The sequence below is a fragment of the Emys orbicularis genome, chromosome 9, assembly GCF_028017835.1.
Source record: "Emys orbicularis isolate rEmyOrb1 chromosome 9, rEmyOrb1.hap1, whole genome shotgun sequence".
Classification (NCBI taxonomy): domain Eukaryota; kingdom Metazoa; phylum Chordata; order Testudines; family Emydidae; genus Emys; species Emys orbicularis.
The window spans coordinates 91,304,564-91,328,112 of record NC_088691.1 but is presented as its reverse complement, the minus strand read 5'-3'; the positions used below and the strand labels follow the sequence as shown (position 1 = coordinate 91,328,112).

The window sequence follows — 23,549 nt, the reverse complement described above, 5'->3', positions numbered from 1 at the left end:
AAGCATAAACCTTTACTAGAGCACAACAATAGTGCACATTAGGATGGTGGTAGTAGCAGATTCATAAACCTCTGTATGCATCTAACCACTAGAAAGAGACAAAGATCCACATAGTGTAAGTTGGACAAGCATACTTTGGCCCATTTATCTGAAAGGCAGTGTGGCAAAGTCAGCCTGGTCAGCTCTGGCCCACCCTCTCTCTCCGTTGGGTGAGCGATAGCTGCTTCTGAGCTAGTGTTCTGAGGATTTGGCTAGTAACTCTGAAATGGGGCAAGGGTAGAATGCAAGGTGAGAGTCTCACTCCTGGCCTGGTGTTTCATAGGCAGGGGGGGACATGCCAGTTATGTCTAGGGTTGCCAACAATCCCTTATTACAAGGAACATCCCTTATTTTTTCCATCTCTGTACAAGATCAGGAATTGCTGAGTGCTGCAAAAAGGAGCAAGAAATACCCGTGGTGAACGTAGGTGAGCACTCCTTATTAATACTAATAATAGGTTTAAGGACTCCTTGTTGTTTTTATTAATAATAATGATATCATCAGGAAGAGGAGGAGTGCAGGGCTGCTAAGAAAACAACTCCTTATTTTTTAAATACTTTGGCAACACTACATGCCACAGCCCTGCAGAATGTGCACCCCTGGCAGGCGCTAAGGGGAGTTGCCCCGCCAGGATGTGTGGCACCAAAGGAGGGACGGCCCTTACAGCAGGGACGGGCTGCATGTCCTCCCCAGGAGCAGGAGGCATAGTGGGTGGAAGAGCTGCGGGGAAGGGGCCCCACCCCTAGGGTTCAGGGGCCTTGCCTGGGGGCACTGCTACGGTGGATGGGCTCAGTGGCAGGGCCGCCGCCGCGGCGCCGTTGCCCCCTGCCTGCAAAAGGCAAGCACCAAACCGGCCCCTTTACACGCTTTGAAGTTGCCTCGGTAGTAATGGCCGCCAGCGTCACATGACAAGCTGCGGGGCGGGGGCGGTAAAGGGGGTATTGTGACCCAAGCCGCTTTCCATAGTAGGCGAGACGCGGATCATCCCCACATGCCTGTGGGCAAACCTGTTTCCGGTTGGAGAGACGCCCCAAGCGGAAGTGCTGTTTCTTTAAGGCATGTGGAGGAGGAGCGGATCGAGGGGGGGGGAAAGCGAACTTTCCGCACCACGTGGTCAGACTCCAACCAATGCTGAGCGGCGGTGAATCGCCACGGTAGGGGCGGGGCGCGGCGCGCGGGTGACCGGGAAGTTTGTGCGCGCTGAGTCACATGGAAGGGGCGGAGGCACTCAGAGCCCCGCCTAACCTGGCCTCCTGGCAGCCAATGAGAGCTGCGTCCGCGGGTACAAAGCGGAAGTGGGGGGGGGCGGGGGAGTAGAGGAGTGCGCGTGAGGTTCTGCCGCTCTGTCCTGTCTCCCTCCTCCCCCGGCTGCTGTAGTGCTAGAGGCCGGGCGCGTGTGCGCAGCGACCGACGCTCCGTTTCCAATCGGCGGGTAAGAGCCGGGCCTAGCGCGCGCCGCTCCCGGCCGCGGGAGTTGCCGGCGCGGGGTCGGGCCGGGAGCCCCGTGGGAGGTTGGGGCCCTTCACCCTCCCCGGGGGCTGGGCCCGGCGTGGGGCTCCTCGGCCCCCCGCACACGGTGTGTGTGGCAAGGGCGGCTCTGTCTCCGCGATCCCGGCACCCTCCGCAATCCGGCCGGGCGCTGCAGCGGCGTTGCCACAGGCACGTGGGCAGGGCCGGGTGTCCTGGAGGCCTCCCTCGCGCCGTTGTCCGGCCCGGGGCAGGCGGACCCTGCGCCCAGCTGAGGGGCTGCCGAGAAGCACGTGCTGCCCGGGCAGCCAGCAACCCGCCTTGCGCCCAGCCAGCCTGGGCGCAGCTCGGCCCCCTGCGCCGCTCAGCGCGGGGGCAGGACATATGTGCACTGCAGATAAACCCCCGCGGCTGTCCCGGGCTAAGGGGTTGCTTAATTGTTGTGTAGCTGCTCGGGTTGCCGCCTGAGCTCTGGGACCCTCCCCCCCACGTGTCTCTAAGCTGTCTGGTTTGCTGGTAAAAGCTGTATCCTCTTCTTATTCTCTAGTAGTACCTACTAACGGACCCAGCGCACCATGGCCGATGAGATTGACTTCACGACTGGAGATGCTGGTGCTTCCTCCACCTACCCCATGCAGTGCTCTGCGCTGCGCAAGAACGGCTTTGTCGTGCTCAAGGGACGTCCTTGCAAAATTGTTGAAATGTCAACCTCTAAGACTGGCAAGCATGGTCATGCCAAGGTAAACAAGACTGGCACATTCTCATACCTTTGCTTTTGGGCTTGAATATCTCCTCCCTCAATTACTTATTTTTTTAATATAAATAGTGTGTGTAATAAACACACATTGCACAAATCACCTGTCAGATCCTTAGCTACACTTCTAGTCCTTCCAATTATGGAATTATGTGCATAATACTGGTGTGCCCGTGCCTCAGAGCAAGTTTTCTGTACTATTCAATCCCAGCTCTACAGCAAATGATAAATAGTGGGGGTAATATTCAAGACAAGATCCCATGTATGCCTTTTGCTTGAGGACTCTTGAAATTTACATGGGGATGAACTAGAGTTTATTGACTTGATGGAAGTGCTCTGAGAAGGTAGAGGGATTACAGACTAGCCTTTGCCTAAAGAAGGATTTGGAAGGTGTTGAGTAATGCATGTTAATGCTACTGTAGAGAACTGGCGGTGCCTCTGACATATTAAAGGACTCCATATAACCCATTTAATAGACTTTCCAAATCCTAATTTAGACAAAAATCTAGAATTAAGGTAAAGTACTGTGTGGAAGAGTTTTCTCCCCCTCCCGCCCCCACTTTCTGAGACCATCTATATGGCTTGTCTAAGTAGACATACTTTGCACTAGTCCTTGGTATGGCTTCATTTAGATTCTTGTGTCTCTAGCTAACTAGCAGTTAACTGATATACTTCATGTGTTTTTTGAAGGCTGGTGTAGACACTCCCTTGCCTCTGTTCTAGGTGACGAATACTTGGCTTTTACCACATGCTAATTGAGTACTTAAGTCTTCACTACACTTGAAGTAGAAGCCTATGGTATGTTTGTCTACTAAACAATAGAGGCTAACAGCAATTAACTAAAGATACAAAAAAAAAAATCTAAGAGACCTACACCCACCCCTGGGAGCAGTAAGGAGATGTATAGGGGGGAATGACACACTCTCATGGCTTTAAAAAGTTCCTATCAGACCCTCAGGCTTGGCCTACATTTTGTTAGGTTGACTAGCTACATCACTCAGGGCTGTGTTGGATTACCTATATCAATGGAAAAAAATTTCCGTTGATGCAGGGAGCATATGTGCTATGGTGCTACAGCAGTGCTGTGGTAGCTGTGCAGCTGTAGAGGCCATAGTGTAGACATACCTTTGGTTAGTATCTTTCTCTAGAAACTGTTCTTAAAGCTAGTTTTAATGTCTTCAGTGCCTACCAGCAGCTAAGATGCCCTGAAATAATTACCAAAATAAAGATAAGGGCAGGTAACCACCTTGTTCATTTGGGTCTTAGTTAAGTGACCTGGAAACAGCCCAGATTCTGATGTTTAAGAGGGTGGACAGAGAGACCTTAGTTGGAGTTAACAGTTGATAGCCTGGTTTATACCAGGGTTTAGTCTACATTCCGTTGTGGTAATACTAGTTCAGCTCAGTCCGGCAATCATGGGAGTCTTAGCGTAGACATGTAACAGCACAAACACGTCTAAAGCCATAGCAAAAAGACTTGTGAATAGGTTAGTTTGGTGTTGGCAATACTGGGGAGTTTCTAGAAATGCCCCTAATACTGGGGGAGACAGGCTTAAATCCCATTTCCCTCTCATCTTTCAGGCCTGGCCCAAGCTAAGGTTTGTAAGTATATATCTATACCAGCACAAACTTTACTGTAGGCTTGCGAAAAGAGACCTTTTGGCATTACATCACTAGTTAGGAGTGAAATTTTTTTCACACTCCTAACCAACATAGCCTTAGTATCAAATCTAGTGATGTCATTGTAGAACTGGGATACCAAGGCTCTAATTTTCTTACTCTCCTCCTTTTATGACAAATACTTCAGACCATCTTCATATGTGACCGGGGGTGGGGGAAAGGGTGCAAGCAGAACTTTCTCTTTTTCAGGTTACCCATAAACTCTTGGACTAAAATTCTTGTCCCTCCCATTCAAGTGGAATTGGTTTTATGTGTAAAATGAACCAGTAACTTAAACTGTTGCCTTGAACAGCGGGCTGCCAGTGACTGATCCTAAGTGGAGAAAAACTAATTGCTCTTTACTACTGTTCTTGCAGGTTCATTTGGTTGGTATTGATATTTTCACTGGCAAAAAATATGAAGATATCTGCCCATCCACTCATAACATGGATGTTCCAAATATCAAGAGGAATGACTATCAAGTGAGTCTGTTTACCAATGGTGCTATTAGACAGCTTCCTAACTGTTGCCATAATGACAAATTTCAGTTACTACAAGTAAATTAGCTCCACTCCTAAACTGCATGTCATAATTTTTTTAGCTAGCTTAAACTAAAAAAAGTTGCTTCTCCCACTTCAGACCCTTTTTCTTTCTCTTCTGAGGGTAGTTATTACTCCCTTGTTGAGCATACTAGCAGTGCACTCTAAAATTTTGGCCTGAAGTCTGGGATGTTAACTTCATTATGCTGTCAGGGAGTACAAGATGGTAATATGACTCTATAATGGGGAAAGGAGAATGGTTATATACCGAAGGATGGGATAGTATCTTTACTATAGGGGCTAGAAAAGACTACCTTGGGTAAGATTTCTGGACTTCCTTACAGCAGCACATTTACTCTTGGCTGTATCTGATTCTGCCTATTGAATTTCTTTTGAATTGAAATTGACTTGAACCTTTTAGATGGCACTGCTCCAAAGTCATTCTGATCCTCCTGAACACTATTGAGGAGTGTAGATGCACGGAACTGGTTCACAAATTTCCTTTGTTAACTTGATAACTTTTTTGAAGTGTTAGAAGGATGCTGACAAACTAACTAGACCTCAAATCTCCGCCACCTGCCAGTCTACTTTTCACTTCGACATAACATAATTGACATCTTAGGATAGTCACGTTTCTAGCCTTGTCATTTCTATTAAGGCTTTTAGTCTGTGTGAAGTGACAGCTGTGATGAATTCAGAGTGCACTGAGTTAGGGACACTAGAAATTCAGTCAGCTAACTTGGTGCAAATGAAGTCAAAAGGTGGATCACTCTGAAGTAATGAGTTATGGAGGATGGTAGCAAAATATGGTGGCTTTCATCTTAAAGTCACTAGTTGATTTCTGTCCAGATGAAATGACATCCTCAATTAGTATTAATTGGCCAACTCAAGGTTACATGGTTAAAGTACTAATGCTAAACCTCCTAATCAAGGTGGACTGTTCGTTAGTGCCCTGGTGTGCATCATGTATTCTGCAGCCTGTAGTGTACATGTTCTGGATAGTAACTTTTCTTCAGAGCTGTTGGTTCTACATACCAAATACTAAATCACAATTTTATAGAGCTTGAGCTTCCCACTTGTATTTTTAGGACTATTGTCCTGGTTCTTTAGCTTCACTTAGAGGTCCCTCTAGTAAGTTACTGAGAAGTAAGGCCGTATCTAGATCTGTTAGGATATATGAACTTTCATATGTGATGCAGTCTTATGGGAAATTCTAGCCTTTTGGTGTCCAAAGCTAGTTACTTTCTTAACTATTACCATTCAAAAATTAGAAATAGCTTAACTTTCATACAGAAAATGGCAGTCTAAAATTTTCTTCCTGACTCACCTTGTGTGTGCCTTGTAAAGCAGCACTTAAGAGCTAGAGTTAAAAACCACTGCAGTGGTTCATTCAGATAAATGGAATCTGATGTGATGGCCTAGAGAAATACTCAAGTCAGCTTATTTGTTTTGTAGTTGTGCTACCATCCAGGACTCTATTACCCCTGTGCTTAATAACTTGACCATTGAAAACAAATGTGCAACTTAACTTAGTTTAGCAGAAGCTAATAGCTTTCAATCCCTTCTCTCGAAAGGTCATTTTAAAACTGTCAAATGTCATGATTTGTACTCTGATTAGGCAACAAAATTAACATGACTAATGCAGAATCTGTCTCCGAACTACTGTGATATTAGAAGCAGCAAGTAACGGGATGGCCTAGTTTCAATATTTGATACACTGAACTAATACAAACTAGCAAATCTTGCTATTCAGACAAATTAGCAGTATGAATTTTCTAAAAACCAACTTCTCCCTGTAGCTGATCTGTATTCAGGATGGCTACCTCTCTCTGCTGACAGAAAGCGGTGAAGTTCGTGAGGATTTGAAGCTGCCAGAAGGTGATCTAGGCAAAGAAATAGAGGGGAAATACAATGCAGGTGAAGATGTACAGGTAAGAACAGAAAGCAATCAAGGTGCCACTAAAGGGCAAGTTTTAAAGGGTGTCTATACTTTCCATAAGAGTCTGTGATAAAGAATGGTCCTGGTCTTCTCGCAATCTGAATTTGGAAGTATACCAATTTCCTACGCTCTGAAACTCCTTCCTACCAAATTTAGGAGTATAGCTATTTCGAAATGAACCTCAATAGCCCAGCTCAAGCAATTAACAGTGGTCTCCCTTCTGTGGTTGATGGAAAGCTTGCTGGTTCTCGCCTCAGCTGCATTTGCATGTGTCCAGATGCTTTGCTGTTCCACAAACTAGAAATTACAAGCCAAGTTGAGGCCTGGTCTAAACTTCAGTTTTGCTGGCATAGTGGTGTGGGCTCAGCATTGGGGGAATGGGGGGGGGGGGGGGGAAATTACACCATTACCCAACAGAGCTATAAATATAAAAGCTCTAATGGAAATCCAGCTTATATGAGCAAAAGCACTCTTGCTAGTATAAACTGCATCTCCACTAGAAGGGTTTGTCAGTATAGATAGGTCTCGCTGTCTCTAACATCTGCTATGAGAGAAGAACCTAGAGCTGCCAGTCACTAACAGATGACCAAGCAGCAGGGCAAAGAAAGGGACGCATATCCAGAGAGAACGCATCATAGGGCCAGATGGAATGACCAGGTGTAGAAAACTTTTTGTATTAAAGACAGATTAAATACATTTCCATGTTATCTGTAGTTACTGCTGCTTCTCAACAAGAGGAGGTAGGATAGGAGTCCCTCCAACATGAGTTTTCAGTGGGGTGCCTTTTATCACATCGGTTTAAGTCTCTTGTGATTAAGTGTTATCCATAAATTTTTAATGTTTATCTTTTGTCTTCTAGGTGTCAGTCATGTGTGCAATGAGCGAAGAATATGCTGTAGCCATAAAGCCCTGCAAATAAATGGGATCTCCAGGCTCGAGCAATTGCTCAGGTCCAGACAAACCACAGATCTTAAATTTGGTTCTGATTGTCACCAAAGCTATGGCCTTCACAAGCAACCTCATTTCTTTTTGGATTGTTTCAAAATAGTGCTGGATTCTGAATTAGTGTTGCAGGCTGACTGGCAATTTTCATAATCACTGAGGTTTTAATTCCTTATGAATTGTGTAACTAACATGCCTGTAGGTTTCAGTTCATGGGTCCAAGAAACCTGATGGTTTCATTCATTAGCAGGTATATTTTATTTGTTTGAGCAAAACATGTCTGTCTGTTTGAACAGACAATGTACAGTATTCAGGGGATTTTAGACAAAATAGTAGATGGTATCTAGGATTCTAAATTAACCTAGAACATAAATAGTATTTAGTTTTTTTGCCATAACATTTAGCTAGAACTGACATAATATAGAATTGTTTTAACTTAGACATTAATATCTTGTGAATTGGGATTCTCATTGAATTGTGGGTGCTGATCACATTTCTTAGACCATGAAACTCAAGTGATTAAAAAAAAATGCCAATTAGCTTGACAAAGTCCTGGTGGCCATGTGCAACTAACTGTATTACCTCTTGTTATAATCTCCCTTTGCCAACTTGTTGGCTTGCTTATTGTAACTTTATAAAAATGTCAAAATCTGCCTTTGGTGTAGGCAGGCAGTCAGAATGTTGGTTGGATGTTACATAGCCAGATTAAAGGTGCACAAATAGGTGGGATTAGATGTTAAAGTGAGACTTTCACTTGAGGCCTTTGTCAGACTTAAAAATAATAAAAATAGAAAAATGCAGTTCAGTTGCTCTTATTGTATTATCTTAAACTATAAAAAGGAGTGACTAACTCCACAGGAATCTCTTGCAGTGCTTCCAGTGTTAGGTGTAAATGTTCAGGTTCTAACTACTTTGATTTTGTAGCACAAGGAGTATAGGTTTTTGACCACTTTTTTTTTTTTTTAATGAATTGTAGCATTGGAACTTAAATGCACATCTTTTTCATGTGTAAAGGAAACCTAACTATTCAAATGCAAAAAAGTTTGCATTTATAAAAGTAAAATACAGGCACAGCGGACACCAATATAAAACATAATCATGGCTCAAATATGGGAGTAGTAGTAATAAGTTACTACATGTAACTGTTCTAGAAATAAACATGGCAGAAGCTACATAGGTAGCTTGCCATGAACACAGCAGTTGTTCCTGACTCATTTAAAAATGTGTATTTAGGCATGACTTCGTTAACTTGTTAATGGCAAACATGAAAGGCTCTGCAAAACTGACAGAATTGTCACTAACTTAGCATCTTGTGCTTTCTGTATGGTGCTCTTACACATGAATTTCATTCTTCTACTATAATTCGTTCTCAGACTAGTTCATGGCTTAAACTTCAACTCACATTTCCCTATAATGGGGCTTGGCAGAACTAGATTTGTTTTTTTATATTAAGCATGTTTATCAAACTTTAAATTTCAGTTGTAGGAAATTTGGGAGCAGGGTGAGATGTCTACTTAATGACAGCAGATGTTGAGATTCAAAGTTAATTATAAGTCTCTAAAACACAAATGGCCAACATCACGTGTCAAAATCTACAGTTTGATGTCCTTAAATCAAACTAAGTTCTCAAGCAGCATTTTTCTTTATCTGTACATTTTGTTTATCAATGTAGACCTTTTAGTTGGTTTGTGAGTATGGTCAAATGGATATTTACTGACAGATTAAAAATCTGTCCTTCCAAGCCTACTTCTAATGAACCACTTTATAAACTTGCCTTAAGCTTCAATGGCTATTGACTAATTTGGGACAATTTAAATACTTGGAATACTGCCCTTGCAAAACATACACTGTTCATAATCTCTATCTTTCATTGGCTGCAGGAGCCATGACTTCAGGCTATTATCCACTATCTTAAAATAGATTTAACTTAGCAGTAGGAACGCTCCAACCTACTAAAGGGGTTGGAGTAGAGCAATTACCTTATGAGTTGAACTTGTATATGAAACTTAGTCTATATCCTGGTAGACTACAGTGAACCTGAGTGATGAAAAGTAAAACACACACTGACGGTATGCATGTGCCTAGTATACCATGACAGAGGGGGACAAGCATCATGCAGCTCAGGCTAGCAATAAATAGCTACCTAATCCATCTCAAAGCACAATGTACTGTAACTATCCTTACAGCAGTCAAGTATCACTACATATTTCTGCCTTGCTTACAGGGCATTGTGATTGAACTTCCTAAATAGCACCTTGTTTTGTATGCAACAATAAACTTGATTCTTAAAACAAGGCTCTGCACCCTATTACAGGCTGAAACCTGTGTAAACTATAGTGCTTTCTTAAGAGCTAAACCTCAATGCTCTCCTTGTCTTCCTGTACCCCACCAGGAAGTGGAGTGTGGGAGGGTAGGAGGGAACAGCAGTGCTTGTTACGTTTCAATATCTCATGGTGTGGGTCAATAAAAACCAGTGCCTCTGGACCTGGTCTTAAGGACAAGATGAGGTGCCTGCAACCAGCTAGGATGTCTAGCACTGACATAACCAAGCTAATGCAAGTTCTGGCTGCTATAACTATATTAAAATATAGTTCAAAGGCTGGACAAATTCAGCTAGTGTAGCATCTTATTGTGTTAATACAATTTTAAAGATCTCATATGCAACTAAAACATTTGATGTAATCAGACATTGGATGCAGCTCGTCCACAAGTGTCCGGAAAGTATAGGACTAGCTATCTCAAAGTAGTCCCTTGACTGAGAGATTTCTTAGGGCTAAAAGGCAGTTCTACTAACCACTGCCTGCAGTTCTTCAAAATGTAGGTTTGAGATGACAGTACTTCTCCAAGCAAGAGTTTGTTCTGTTGGCTGGTTCTGTAGCAGTCTTGCATATGACTAAATACCTATTGCTTATCCACCTTTGTAAGGCACTTTGAGATCTATGAAAGTAATTATTAGGTCATCATACATATGGAATTGCCTGGAGAAAACTAATCTATTACTAGTATCTTGGACACTTCATCAGTTAAGTTACAGTATTATGTTTTACTAAACTTAAAACCAATGTTTGAGCTATTTCTTTAATAGCAAGCTATTTCAGCTTACTGTCAATAGTCATATTTACAATAAACCTTTGAATTGCTACTAGTAGCAATTCAAACTGCTGCATCTTCCTGAAATATCTATCAGAAACATCATGAGGTGAATTTCTTGCTCTCAAAGCTTCACTTTAAAACAGATCTCATCTATTTACCTGGTTTGTACTACTAGCTTCTAAATTAAGGGTTTTTTTTTATTAACTTGCTGCTACCAGAACATGAAAACTGCAAACTCTTAGCAGCTGCTGCAATTCCTTAAATTAAAAGGTGGAAAACTAGGGGGTGTAGGAAATATTTTCACTTACTTTTACACTTTTATGGCACCAGTCTTTATAGGGTTTTTGTCTTTTCAATTCTTTAAGTGTACTATAGGCTGTTTTTTGCCTCAAGTGTTGATAAATATTATTTAACAACTTAAATGGACCCTTTTAATTTTTGCTTGATATGGTTGCTTTTCAACTAGACTATTGCCAGTTGAGCCATGATTTGAATGCATTGTTCTCAGGGCTGAAGTTCATTATTTTAACAGTAACTGCTTGCAAGTCTCTTACAGGGTTTTTCTGATCCATAGTAGCCTGTAGCTTTCCTGAGATGGTGCACAGTCTATATAATCTCAGAATACTGTATTCTACATAATCTGTAAAAGAATCACATTTGGGACTAGGTCAAACTATTGTAGTTAGTAGGTTTACTGAAGTCAAGCATGTTAAAATATTAAATGGGCTTCAAAATTCAATAAAACACACTTTTTGTTGAATAATTAGAATATAGTTTGTTACAAGAATTCAGGTTTGGAAAGGAAGATTCAGTATGTCCTTACTATTAAGGCTATTGGGTATCACATTGAATTTTATGTATCAAGACAATTTTAATGAAGGTATAAATCTTAATGAATATGTTATGCTGAACATATGGTTGAATTTTAGTTTTGCACAGTCCATTTAGAGCTTCTTGAGTCTCATTTTAACATCTGTAGTCTAACCCTAAAGTATTTGGCTTTTGAGGGTGATTCTGTATTGTGGTAAATAACCAGTGTAAACTTAGAAACTCTCTTGTTTAGTTTAAATGCTTGCTGCATATTACTGTAAAATAAATGATACCCCATTATTCTCAAATTATTCTATATTATAAACATATCAAGTACTAGTCAATGTATTTTTTTAAAAAGGGAGAGGGAAGAGGAGAAGTTTTAATTACTGTATTTATGCAATGACATCATACTAATCATAGCAAAAAGAAAACACCCTGTAAGTTATTGTATCTAGTCTTTAGGGATAAGTGAGCAAATGGACTTATGGTTATCAGCTGGACGGATTCAAATATTTATATATTGTAGAATATATATTTGCTTTTTAAAGTCCTAAAACCAATAACTTGAAAGGTATAACTGTACATCTTTCATTTGTGTAATAGTGAAGCTCTCAGTTACTAAGCGTAAGGGAAGTTTGTTTGGCTTACAAAAGATGGTTGAAAGAAGGCCCTTTAACATTTAGACGATGAAGCTGGCTAAAATGTTTCTATGAAATATTTGTGCATTTGACTTTTAGTTACAGCAAGAGGGATAGTGGAAGCTAAACTTAAGGTCCAGTCTTGAAATACCTTTTATTTTTATTCACTACCTTTAGCAATACATTTGTTCATTCCATATGAAAAACTTTTTTTTTTTTTTTAAACTAGAAGGGCTTGTCAAAGTTGTATTGGGGGTTGGGGGGAGTGCTGACTTTCCTGTCAAAAGAAATAAAATCAAACTCTTAACATTTTTTAGTGACTATTTCTTGACATGTGAATATTGTAAATTTCTCCAAGAATAAAGACATACCATAGTGATGGGCATGATATAAGAACCTGATTTCATCAGGAAATACTCTTTTTTTTTTTTTTTTTTTTTTTTTTTTTGTATGTGATTAGGTAAAAGGTTTGCTGATGTTGGAAGAATACTTTCCTAACAAACTGAATGATAGTTTAGAAAGAACTGTGATGGCTCTCTGGATGCTGCAATCATGCTCCTTTATAATTGCTCATATTGCTGTGTTTCCTCCAATTAGGAGAGAAGTAAGGTTTTACTAATCTGTTGCTTCTAATATAACAGACAAATAGCGTGACATGCTGCAAAGAGGCATCATAAGAATGGTTGTACTCAGATCAAAGGTCCATCCAGCCCAGTATCCTGTCTACCGGCAGTGGCCAATGCCAGATGCTTCAAAGCAAATGAACAGGTAATCATCAAGTGATCCATCCCCTGTCGTCCATTCCCAGCTTCTGGCAAACAGAGGCTAGGAACACCAACCTAGCTAATAGCAATTGAGGGACCTATCCTCCATGAACTTATCTAGTTCTTTTTTAAGCCCTGTTATAGTGTTGGCCTTCACAACATCCTCTAGCAAAGAGTTCCAAAGGTTGACTGCATAATGTGAAGAAATACTTCCTTTTGTTTGTTTTAAACCTGCTGCCTATTAATAGAGTCAATAACAGATTTACTTGCTCCACACAAGTCATGATTTCATAGATCTCTATCATATACCCCTTTACTTGTCTTTCAACCTGAAAAGTCCCAGTCTTATTAATCTCTCCTCATATGGAAGCTGTTCCATACCCCTAATCATTTTTGTTGTCCTTTTCCATTTCCAATTCCAGTATATTTTTTTTCTTGAGAGGGGGTGAATACTTTGCATGGAGTATTCAAGATGTGGGTGTATCATGGATTTATATAGAGGTAATATATTTTCTGTCTTATTATCTATCTCTTTCTTAGTGATTCCCAACCTTCTGTTAGCTTTTTTGACTGCTGCATTTATCAAAATTCAATTTCATCTGCCATTTTGTTGCCCAGTCACCCAGTTTTGTGAAATCCCTTTGTAACTCTTCAAAGTCTACATTGGATTTAACTATCTTCAGTAGTTTTTTATCATCTGCAACTTTTGCCACCTCACTGTTTACCCCTTTTTCCAGATCATTTATGAGTATGTTAAATAGTACTGGTTAGAGCTGCCAATCCTCCAGGATGAGCCTGGAGTCTCCAGCATTAAAATTAATCTTTAAAGATTGTCATGTGATGAAATCTCTAGGAATATAGCAAACCAAAATTGACAACCTTACTATTGCTCTCAGTACAGACCCATGGGGGACACCACTATTTACCTCTCGGTAGTCTGAAAACTGGCTGTTTATTCCTACCCTTTGTTTCCTATCTTTTAAATCTAGGTTTGATCCATGAGAGGACCTTCCCTTTTATCCCATGACAACTTACTTTGCTTAAGAGCCTTTGGTAATGGACCTTGTCAAAGGCTTTCTGAAAACTTAAGTACACTATCCAGTGGATCACCCTTGTCTACATGCTTGTTGACCACCACCCTCACCCTCATTACCTGTTTCTAGAAATCTAGCACATTCTTTTCCAAGTCCTCTGAGCTGTTCCAGCACAGACAGCAAGATTGTAAAGATGCTCCTAGACTCACTTTGCTGGCAAGGGAAATTGATAGCGCTCTGCTAATTTCTGACATGTTCATAATGCTTTTGTGTGTGAACTGGGAGTATGCAACTTCCTCTCAAGTGAGTCCTGTACTGAGCGCTGATGAGAGGGAGAGACAATTGGACTGGGCCCCTGAGCACAGGGGAAGCCCCAAAACATCTATGTAAATAAAGTGAAATGTGAGGAGGTGGGGCTCCACTGAACATGATGTACTAGCGCCCCAAATTTCTCTTGATGGGCCTGCCTATGTTTCTTATTGTTTTGACAGCTGGCTGTCAGAGCTCACCAAAGAGGCCTAGAAAGTGTGCATTAAACTGATTGTATAAATCTCAATGGATTAACTCAACACAATTTGGGCTAAAATTTTCAAGAGTATTGTCCTATTGAAAGCCCATGTCATTTAGGCACTTAAGTGTGGGATTCATAAGAGGGATTTAGGCTGAGCACTGCAGTGCTTAACTTTTCGGCCCCCTGCCGCCAAGTGGAATTTACAACCCCAAGTTATGCATCAGGGCTCCCTATACAATACCTGAGAAGAGTGAGGTGCTTAAAAAAGGGAGCATGTTAAGTGGGGAGTTGCCTGAGTTAGCCAGTAGAAAATGCTGAGGAGAAGGGTAGAGTCTAAGCCAGGGGTCGGCAACAAGTGGTGTGCCGAGGCTTCATTTATTCACTCTAATTTAAGGTTTTGCGTGCCAATAATACATTTTAACGTTTTTAGAAGGTCTCTTTCTATCAGTCTATAATATATAACTAAACTATTGTTGTATGTAAAGTAAATAAGGTTTTTAAAATGTTTAAGAAGCTTCATTTAAAATTAAATGAAAATGCAGAGCCCCCTGGACTGGGGGCCAGGACTCGGGCAGTGTGAGTGCCACTGAAAATCAGCGCGCGTGCCGCCTTTGGCACACGTGCCATAGGTTGCCTACCCCTGGGCTAAGCCCTGCCCCTCAAATGACTTAAGCACCTAACTCTGGGCTAAAGGGAGGTGCCTTTCTACCCTTCAGATTCACAGCCATGAACCCTCTCTTGAAGTTAGGTGCCTAAAGCAGGTCAGTCTTTTCTCAAGAAAAAACAAGGTGCAGCCTATACCCAAAAGCCCTGTGGTTAGAACACTCACACAGGATGTGGGAGCTGTGAGTGCAAATTCCCATTCTGCCTGAGTCGCAGGGAATTGACTGCAGGTTTACCACCTCCCAGATAAGTGCCCTAACCATGGAGAAGATGTCTTGTGCTTGAATGAAAATTCACAGGTAAGACAAATTTCCTTTTTAAAATTAATAGTGTGCTCGGAGACTATGTGTGGGTATGTTTTATGTTTCTAAATAAAAAGAAAAAAAAATATGTGGCACTAACTCTTGTACACATTTTAATTGTTAGTTACAGTCATTACAGTCTCTGTGGTGTAACTGGTATTACTTATTTTTTAAATTGTCATATGGCTATTATATAGTCATTTGGCTTTTAGACATGAAATTGTATAGAATCTCTCACCACCCTATGTGAAATTTTGTGGTCATCGATGAGGACTCAAAATGAACTTTCAAGTTGTGAAGTACTTGCTGCCTGTTGTGTAGGTATGACAGATATGGCAATTTCCTGAACTGTCTTGGGGAGCTCAGACTGTATTCAGTTAATGTATCATTGCGGGTCAGGGATCATATGTAATTCCATGGGGGAAGGTGACCACTGCTCCTCTAGGAACTAAGAGTAATGGTGGGTGATTAGGTAAATTCATTCCAGTTGTAACACCTCTAGAAAAGTAACACCATCGGGGAAAAATACTAGACAGGAGGGCCAGAGGCTCATAGGTCTACCCAAGTCACATGACGGTTGAGGAGCTGGGAGCCTACAGCCTCAAGGGACCACAGAGGGGACATACACATGCAGTTGCCCTGAATTGTGGCAATATTTACACACATCCTGTTCTGTTGTGTGTGTGTTTAAAAAAAAAAAAAAAAAAAAGAGTTCTGCAGCTATTATTCTAAGAATTGTGTAGGTGCATAAGTGAGCCAGCTTCAGCTGTCTTGCTCATTAGGTGCGCTGAAAATCAGGCCACCAGCATTTGATGATGATGATGCCCCAGCTGATGTACATGTGGGCATAGGCGCAGCAGAGACAACAGGCCATTTCTTTTTACAAATCTGGCTGTATAGCTGTGACACCCCCCCCCCCATATTCTTAATAGAAATACTGTTATCATAGTTATGCTATAATCATATTATATATTTTTGTGCAAGATAAGGTATGTGAGATCACTGGAAAGGTTATGATTTACTGAATATGATTATTCTATTTGTATGCATGTATCATTTCTGTATCTGGAGTTAGGAACATTGACTATCAATTACAAGTGGGTTTACACCTGGGGAACGCCCACCAGACAGAATGCAGTCAGTCTGGATGGGCCATTAGAGAGAACAATATGTCTTAGATGTTTATCACCTTCCTGGAAAGCCTTCCTGTGGACACTGCAAATAAACTTTTGACTCATGGCTGCTTTGACACTGCAGGGTCATGTGATCGTGTCACCTGGTACTGGACTCCATGATAGAACACCAGTATTTTTCCTGGGGCGGGGGGAAACCAGGGAACCACACTGGGAAACAAAGGGTTCCCGCCATATGTAAAACCTATTTAAGGCAGGGGTGTGACTTCATCAGGGTTGGTTCTTCACTGAATCCCCGCCCAGGATGACTTCTGGAAACATCTAAGAAACAAAGCCAAGGGAGGGGAAAAGGACTGAGCCCAGGCTGGGAAGGTGTCTGGCCTGTGAAAGAAATACCTGGAGTTTTAAGCGGCAAGCAAGAGCATCTTGCCTACAAGAACCTCTGCAATTTGCCTAAAACAACCTTGAGAAACTACTACTTGTAACCAGTTTTTTAGTATCTTAAGCTTAATTAAGTTTTTGTTTATTTTGCTGGGTAATCTGCTTTTATCTGTTTGCTATCCCTTATAATCACTTAAAATCTATCTTTTGTAGCTAATAAACTTTTTTGTTTTCTCTAAAACCAGTTTGTGGAATTCATAACGGGGGAGGGGAGGCAACAAGCTGGGCATATCTTCCTCCACATTGAGGGAGGGAGTGAATTTCACACACTTATGCTGTACAGTTCTCTGTGCAGCGCAAGATGATATTTTGGGTTTGCGCTCCAGAGACGGGTGTGCACTTGAGTACTGGGTGTGTCCCTACCTGTGTGTGCTGGAAGAGGCTTGAGGGCCTGGCTCAGCAGGACAAGATAAGAGAGCCCAGGCTGATGGAACAGGTGGGCTCAGTGGTACCCCAGTATATCAGGTGGCACCCCGGAGTGGAGGGATAACCCGTCACAATAGCCACCTGACATATGCTGTCCCAAGTATTGCCAACAGGTTTTTCCAGATCATAATCATGAAGGAGGAAGTTGGAAGAAGGATAAAAAGACAGTTTTCTAGTACCTTGGGAGATGCAGGAAGAAACTGCACATAGTGGCCATTCAGAGGTGAATGGAGGGGAAACTGGGACTTGGTGGGAAGGAAGATAAAGATACAGGAGCAATCAAGCTACAACCCTGACTTTTGTGGGGCCAGGAAAGAAGAAATATTGGGGGTCGGGTGGGCTCCTGTCATTATAATGTGTAAAATTGAGGAATAATTTAAAGCAACATGTAGACCAGGGGTAGGCAACCTATGGCACGTGTGCCAAGGGCGGCATGCGAGCTGATTTTCAGTGGCACTCACACTGCCCGGGTCCTGGCCACCGGTCTGGGGGGCTCTGCATTTTAATTTAATTTTAAATGAAGCTTCTTAAACATTTTAAAAACCTTATTTACTTTACATACAACAATAGTTTAGTTATATATTATAGGCTTATAGCAAGAGACTTAAAAATGTTAAAATGTATTACTGGCACGCGAAACCTTAAATTAGAGTGAATACATGAAGACTCGGCACACCACTTCTGAAAGGTTGCCGACCCCTGATGTAGACATTAACTTTTAGTAGCTGAAAGCCTGTACTAGCCTGTCACAGGAGTAATTCATAAAGTTATGTGTGTAAAAGAAGTCAAAAATATCTGAGACCTTAAGGGTTGGACAGTGACAGACCACAAAACCTGGTGATGATTGAACCTGGTGATACTCTGAATAAGACGAGCTCTCAACCATGCTTGTAGCTGGTTCCATTGCTTCACACTGACTACAGTTATTCTAAGCTCCAGAGTGACATACAGAGTCAGGTTCCTGGAATATTATGATATATAGATATATCTTATGATATATAGAGAAATGGGGAATTTGTGTTGCCACTTTGACCATATAGGGGTTGTTCCCAGCCTAAGTGTGGTCCAATGGCCCTTTGTCCTGCTGCAACAGTCCCTTAGTGCTAATATATTTGAAACTGATATAGATTTTCTGGTCCCTGTATGCAGGCATTATCTCTTCTACCACCATGTAAGAGTAACACAGACCTATTGCAAAGTTGACTGAATTTCCATATTTTGTCATTCCACAGCCTCCCCCATTTCTAGTCTCCCCTTCTGCCGCCTTGTTCTGTTTTCTGTTGCCAATTGTCCTTATGTTCCCATGGTGTTGGTGTCCTGACTCACTCACTATTTTGATCTTAAAGCCTTTCGTATTGACAGCAGGTCATCACTTTGCATGGATTCCAGTCAGAAAGAGGGTGACTATATGTTACAATAGTGGGTGTGAAAGATGGTTTTGGGGAGTTGAGGATGAGAGAGAAAAAGTTTCACCACTTCAAGGAGCAGAAGTTTTCAGGATTAGACCTGTCATTATAGCTTATTGAGAGCGTTATGCTGGCTGCGAAAGGCATACAGTACAGGGAAATGATTTGTTGACTGAGTGCTGCATAGGAGCTGCTAACACAACAAAGCCCTCTATCTTTGTGGAGTCCCATTGAAATCAGTGGGATTGCTGTAAAGGTGCTAGGGTCTGTGTTAACATAGCCTAATGCAGGGTAAGGCCCATAGTTTGCCTGCGCCAAGAAAAAACTATGTCAATGCTGGCTCAAAGTGTGACTGCTTCAACATTTTCAGTCAATACAATTTGCATTTGCAAGGCAGAGGGCACAATCATGGGTGCAGATGCTTCCTCCCCTCTTCCCCTTTAGAAATTTAGATCCCAGTCCTCCACAGAGCTCTGCCTGGCTTTAGGGGTACACCTGGGCAAGGCTCATTGCAGGAGCGGGACCTTAGATAATATTTTGAAAAACTGCCCCAAGGTTTTGTTTTAGGTTGGATGGATTTGCCTTACTAGTTCAAAGATTTTTCCTTTTTAAAAAGCCTGACTTTCCCCCCTTAATTCTTAACGTTTTGGCACGTAAGCATTCCTGGTGCTGTCCTGGGGTTTGTTTTGTTGTTGTTGCTTTAATCGTGTTTCTTAAAGCTGCAAAAAAACAACACTCCCCAACCTCACGCGCCTGCTCCTGCTCTATGGGACACAAACAAGTAGGAACGCAGTTCTCCAAACTCCCCTGCGCCTCACACCGCTCAGCGCAGCACGGTATTGCCCGGCGCGCGCCCTGCAGTTGAGCATAGCGGGCAGCGGACTGCTAATGCCCACGCCCCGCCCCGCCCCCTCGCAGGCTGTGACGCAACAGCCACCCCACATTCGGCTGCGTGTCCCTCCTTTACGCTTCACGCTCCTGCGTGATGACATCACACCACGATCCCGATAAAAGCCCCGCGCGGCGGCGGCTTCCGTCTTTTGAGAGGCCCGAGCGCTGGCGAGATGGCGCCGGTGAGTGAGCGGGGCGGGCGCGTGGCCGCCCGGCGGCCGCGGGAGGGTTAGGCAAGCCCCGGTACCGCTGCGCCGGCCCCCACTGCCCGCTTGCTCCCTTCAAGGGGAGGGGCCGGTCTGCGCCAGCCTGTCCCTGCGGGCCCGGGCGGCTGACGGGCCGCCCAAGGGACCTCGGCGCCGGGGGTCGCGCTCAGCCCGCAGATGGGGGGCAGCTCTGTTGTCATGGCTCCAGTAGGCCTCCGTCCCCCTCAGTGCAGCCTGACAGGTCCTTCCCCCCCTCTTTGCGGCAAGGCTGACGCTATCCCGAGGCGAAACACTGAGGGCAGGGGGACAAGGGCCGTGGCTGGGGGATTATAAAGCGGGTAGCCCATGAAGGTGGAAATTAGGACTGCAGAGCTCGCGCTATAACCGTGGGCTAAACGCTTAACTGCGTCCGTGCCTCCGTTTCCCCAAAGTCGAGCTAACGCCTCGCTGCCTTGCCGAGGTGGTTATTAGCCTCGTAAAGTGCGTTGAGGTCTTGAGGTGAAAGGCACCATGTAAATGCACAGCCCGTTCAAACTGGGTCTTTCAATAGCGTGACTCGGACCCTGTGAAATCTCAACTATGCATTGACCGCTGTGTGCGCAGGCTGAGATTTTCAGACATGAGTACCTAAAGCTAGGCACATAAATCCATATTTAAGCACCTCAGTAAAAGTGGCCAGCTTTTTTCAGAGGTGCTGAAGACTCCCTGGTCCTATTCGTTTGAATGGAGCTGGGGGTGCTCAATACTTCTGAAAATCTTCTGTGGAGGCACCTTTTTTGGTTAGCATTTTCAAACATGGGTGCCTAAAGTCTCCATCCTCTGAGCATGTTTTGTTGCTGTACCGTCTATGTATTTTGGGAGTTGGCCAAGTTGACTTTTAATGCCAATTTGGTAAGAGCTTTCAGTACTTATAATAAGTAGACTGGTAATGAGAGTCTATGATATGATATATAGAATAAGAAACTAAGGCCTACAGCAAGAAGGCTTTGCAAGTATAATTACACCAATATAGTTAAACTCTTATATTTGTATAGAAGTGCTTGTACTGGCATGAGCTATACTAGTTAAAGTGCATTTACGCTGGTGAAACTGCAACTACAGTAGGGCTTTTACCAGCATAGCTATGTTAGTAAAACATCAGAGGGGTAGCCATGTTAGTCTGTATCCACAAAAACAACAAGGAGTCCGGTGGCACCTTAATAAATCTGTTAGTCTTTAAGGTGCCACAGGACTCCCATTGTTTTAGTAAAACATGAAAATTCCCTCTCTGACCTAGCAATGCAATAAAAAAATGCATGAGTTTAGCTCAGGCCTTAAGAGCCAGTGTAATCAGCTCTTTGTCCAGGAGATGTCAGGCAATTGTGTGGTTACTCCTTGCAAGAGGTAGTGAAGGAGTCCATTTAATGATAGTACACCTCTACCCCGATATAACGCGACCCGATATAACACGAATTCGGATATAACGTGGTAAAGCAGTGCTCCGGGGGGGGGCTGCGCACTCCGGTGGATCAAAGCAAGTTCAATATAATGCGGTTTCACCTATAATGTGGTAAGATTTTTTGGCTCCTGAGGACAGCCTTATATCGAGGTAGAGGTGTATAAATAAACTAACAAACAGGATTCTGTTTTCATGCAGATGTCCCTGGTAGTAGTAGGGTTTTTTGTTTTTGTTTTTAAAGTGTGTGTAGGGAGGTGGGGGAGTGATATATAATAACTAGTTGACTTATTTTTAAAGCAAAAAGACAGAAAATCAAAAAAATCAGCTTGGAAGTTTAGCCTTGACCTCACCCATCCTGTAGAAGATGGAATATTTGATTCTGGAAATTTTGTAAGTAGCTTTATTATTCATTCTCTTAATGAACAACTTTATAATATGTTTAAGTATATATGGAGATCAGACCGCAGCTGACAAAGTATATTAATTGAGTTTAAAAAAGTAAATTGTCAGTCAGTATAGTTTTATATTTTAAATAAATGCGTGTTAAAAAGGCTTGAATTTTCAAACACAAAAAGTATGAAACGTCTTTTATAGAGAAGAAATTTTATTCATTACATTAAAAGTGTTCAAGATTGTTAGAGGTTGTTTCAGTTGCTTACAGCAAGATTTTATTGTGTTATGTACATAACATGTACAGTACATTTGGATTTTTAACATGTGCTATATGGCTAGGGTCCCTTCCCTAGTGCATACCTAGGGCACCATTCCCTAGTGTTTTTTTCCTCTTTTATTGAAATAGGAACAATTCCTAAAGGAGAAGGTTAAGGTCAATGGAAAAACTGGAAACCTGGGGAACATAGTTCACATTGAACGTTTTAAGAACAAGATCACAGTCATATCTGAGAAGCAGTTCTCTAAAAGGTGGGCATAGTTTTGATTTATAAGGTGGTTGTTGATTTGCTTGTCCTTGTATACATATTATGGTTCAACTGATTCTGAATTATGATTAGATGGACAGGATATAATTTAATTCTGATATGATCTAGTGTAAAATAGTGTAATATTTGTTTTTCTTAACATGTAAATATTAGTGACTTAAACCAGGCCTACACACAGTTTTTGTATCAGTTTAACTTATGCTTAGCCATGTGATGTGTATTTGTACAGAGATAATTTAATCAGTATACCCCTTGTGTGAACTAAAGCTATGTCGCCACTACAAACTGTACAGTGGCACAGCTGTGCCCCTGTAAGGTCTCCTATGTAGTCACTCTGTGCCAACGGGAGAGAGCTCTCCCATTGGCATAATTAAACCACACCCCTGACTGACAAACGTGCTTGCATAGACATAGTCACAGTGTTTGATAAAGTTGCCTTATACAGGGTTAGCTTATTCCCCATAATTTAGGGGAATATGCTGTATCAGAATAAGCACCTTTATATTGCATCCACACTGGGGAATTTGTGGGGGATTGTACCCCTTTAACAGTTAAGGATTACAGTTTGTTGTGTGTGTAAATAAGCTTTTAGGATGGGAAGAATACTAAACTAAGTGTGTTAGTGTCAGTTTCTAGTGCTTTGACATCACTGTCTTCACTGCCATAGCACTGTGTGATAGTGAAGTATAACATACTGCAAAAATTTGATACTTCAGCAATGAAATTCTGCATATGAAGTAGTTAATATACATATAGTCCATTTTAGTTTCTGAACAGGGGTGTTAGGCATGGTGGCCTTTGGAAATATTCAATGTCTACTAAAAACTGCAATTTTTGTATTTGTTACATTCATAAAATTGAATCCTGCATGTCACACAGAAGACAGCAATAAGAAGTCTTATGAGAGAATATTAATTGATATTTACCTTTTTTAAAGGTATCTGAAATACCTCACAAAGAAATATCTCAAGAAGAACAATCTTCGTGACTGGCTTCGTGTGGTCGCATCTGATAAGGAGACATATGAGCTGCGCTACTTCCAAATCAGTCAAGATGAGGAAGGATCAGAGTCTGAGGAATAAATGAAGCTTTTACTGAAAGCTTTATACTCTTAAACAGCGTACAAAAGACTAACCATCTATTTATGAAAGCACTTTAACTTATTGGTGAATAAAGGTTTTGTACACTGTTTCAAAAAAAAGTTCCTGCTGAAGTGTGGTCAGCTTACTAACCTTTCTTGCACTTTCATTCACAGTAAAAGGCCAGTGTAGAGAAGTGTACTTTGTTTGCGATTCTCTTTCATCGGGGTAAATCAGGAGTAATTTATGAAGTCAGTGGAGTTGCACTGGTGTAGTAAAACTAGTGAAAGAGAGGAAAATTGTGCACTTTGCGCTTGCATTTACATTAAATTTGCATGCATTCAGAACGCATAATCACATTTGGGTTCTGGCATGCACATTCTTATAGGACTTCTTGTGACTCTAGAAGGCCTTTGACCAACTATTTCCATCTTA

The 23,549-nt window shown here is 42.0% G+C and overlaps 2 protein-coding genes across 3 annotated transcripts; both read left to right on the top strand.

Moving 5' to 3' along the window:
• The first annotated feature begins 1,344 nt into the window (after positions 1-1,344).
• EIF5A2 (eukaryotic translation initiation factor 5A2) lies at positions 1,345-12,194 on the top strand. 2 transcript variants are annotated; one of them, XM_065410439.1, is made up of 5 exons: positions 1,345-1,471; positions 2,057-2,246; positions 4,296-4,400; positions 6,257-6,388; positions 7,256-12,194. In XM_065410439.1, exons 2-5 carry the CDS (start codon positions 2,082-2,084, stop codon positions 7,313-7,315), a joined length of 462 nt encoding a protein of 153 aa, XP_065266511.1. In that variant the 5' UTR covers positions 1,345-1,471; positions 2,057-2,081; the 3' UTR covers positions 7,316-12,194. The 2 variants fall into 2 exon arrangements, with proteins under 2 accessions (XP_065266511.1, XP_065266510.1); XM_065410438.1 differs by having other exon boundaries at positions 2,054-2,246.
• A 7,380-nt stretch (positions 12,195-19,574) lies between these two features.
• Positions 19,575-23,236, top strand: RPL22L1 (ribosomal protein L22 like 1). The gene is made up of 4 exons (XM_065410916.1): positions 19,575-19,635; positions 21,395-21,487; positions 21,897-22,018; positions 22,973-23,236. Exons 1-4 carry the CDS (start codon positions 19,627-19,629, stop codon positions 23,115-23,117), a joined length of 369 nt encoding a protein of 122 aa, XP_065266988.1. The 5' UTR covers positions 19,575-19,626; the 3' UTR covers positions 23,118-23,236.
• Positions 23,237-23,549: the final 313 nt, after the last annotated feature.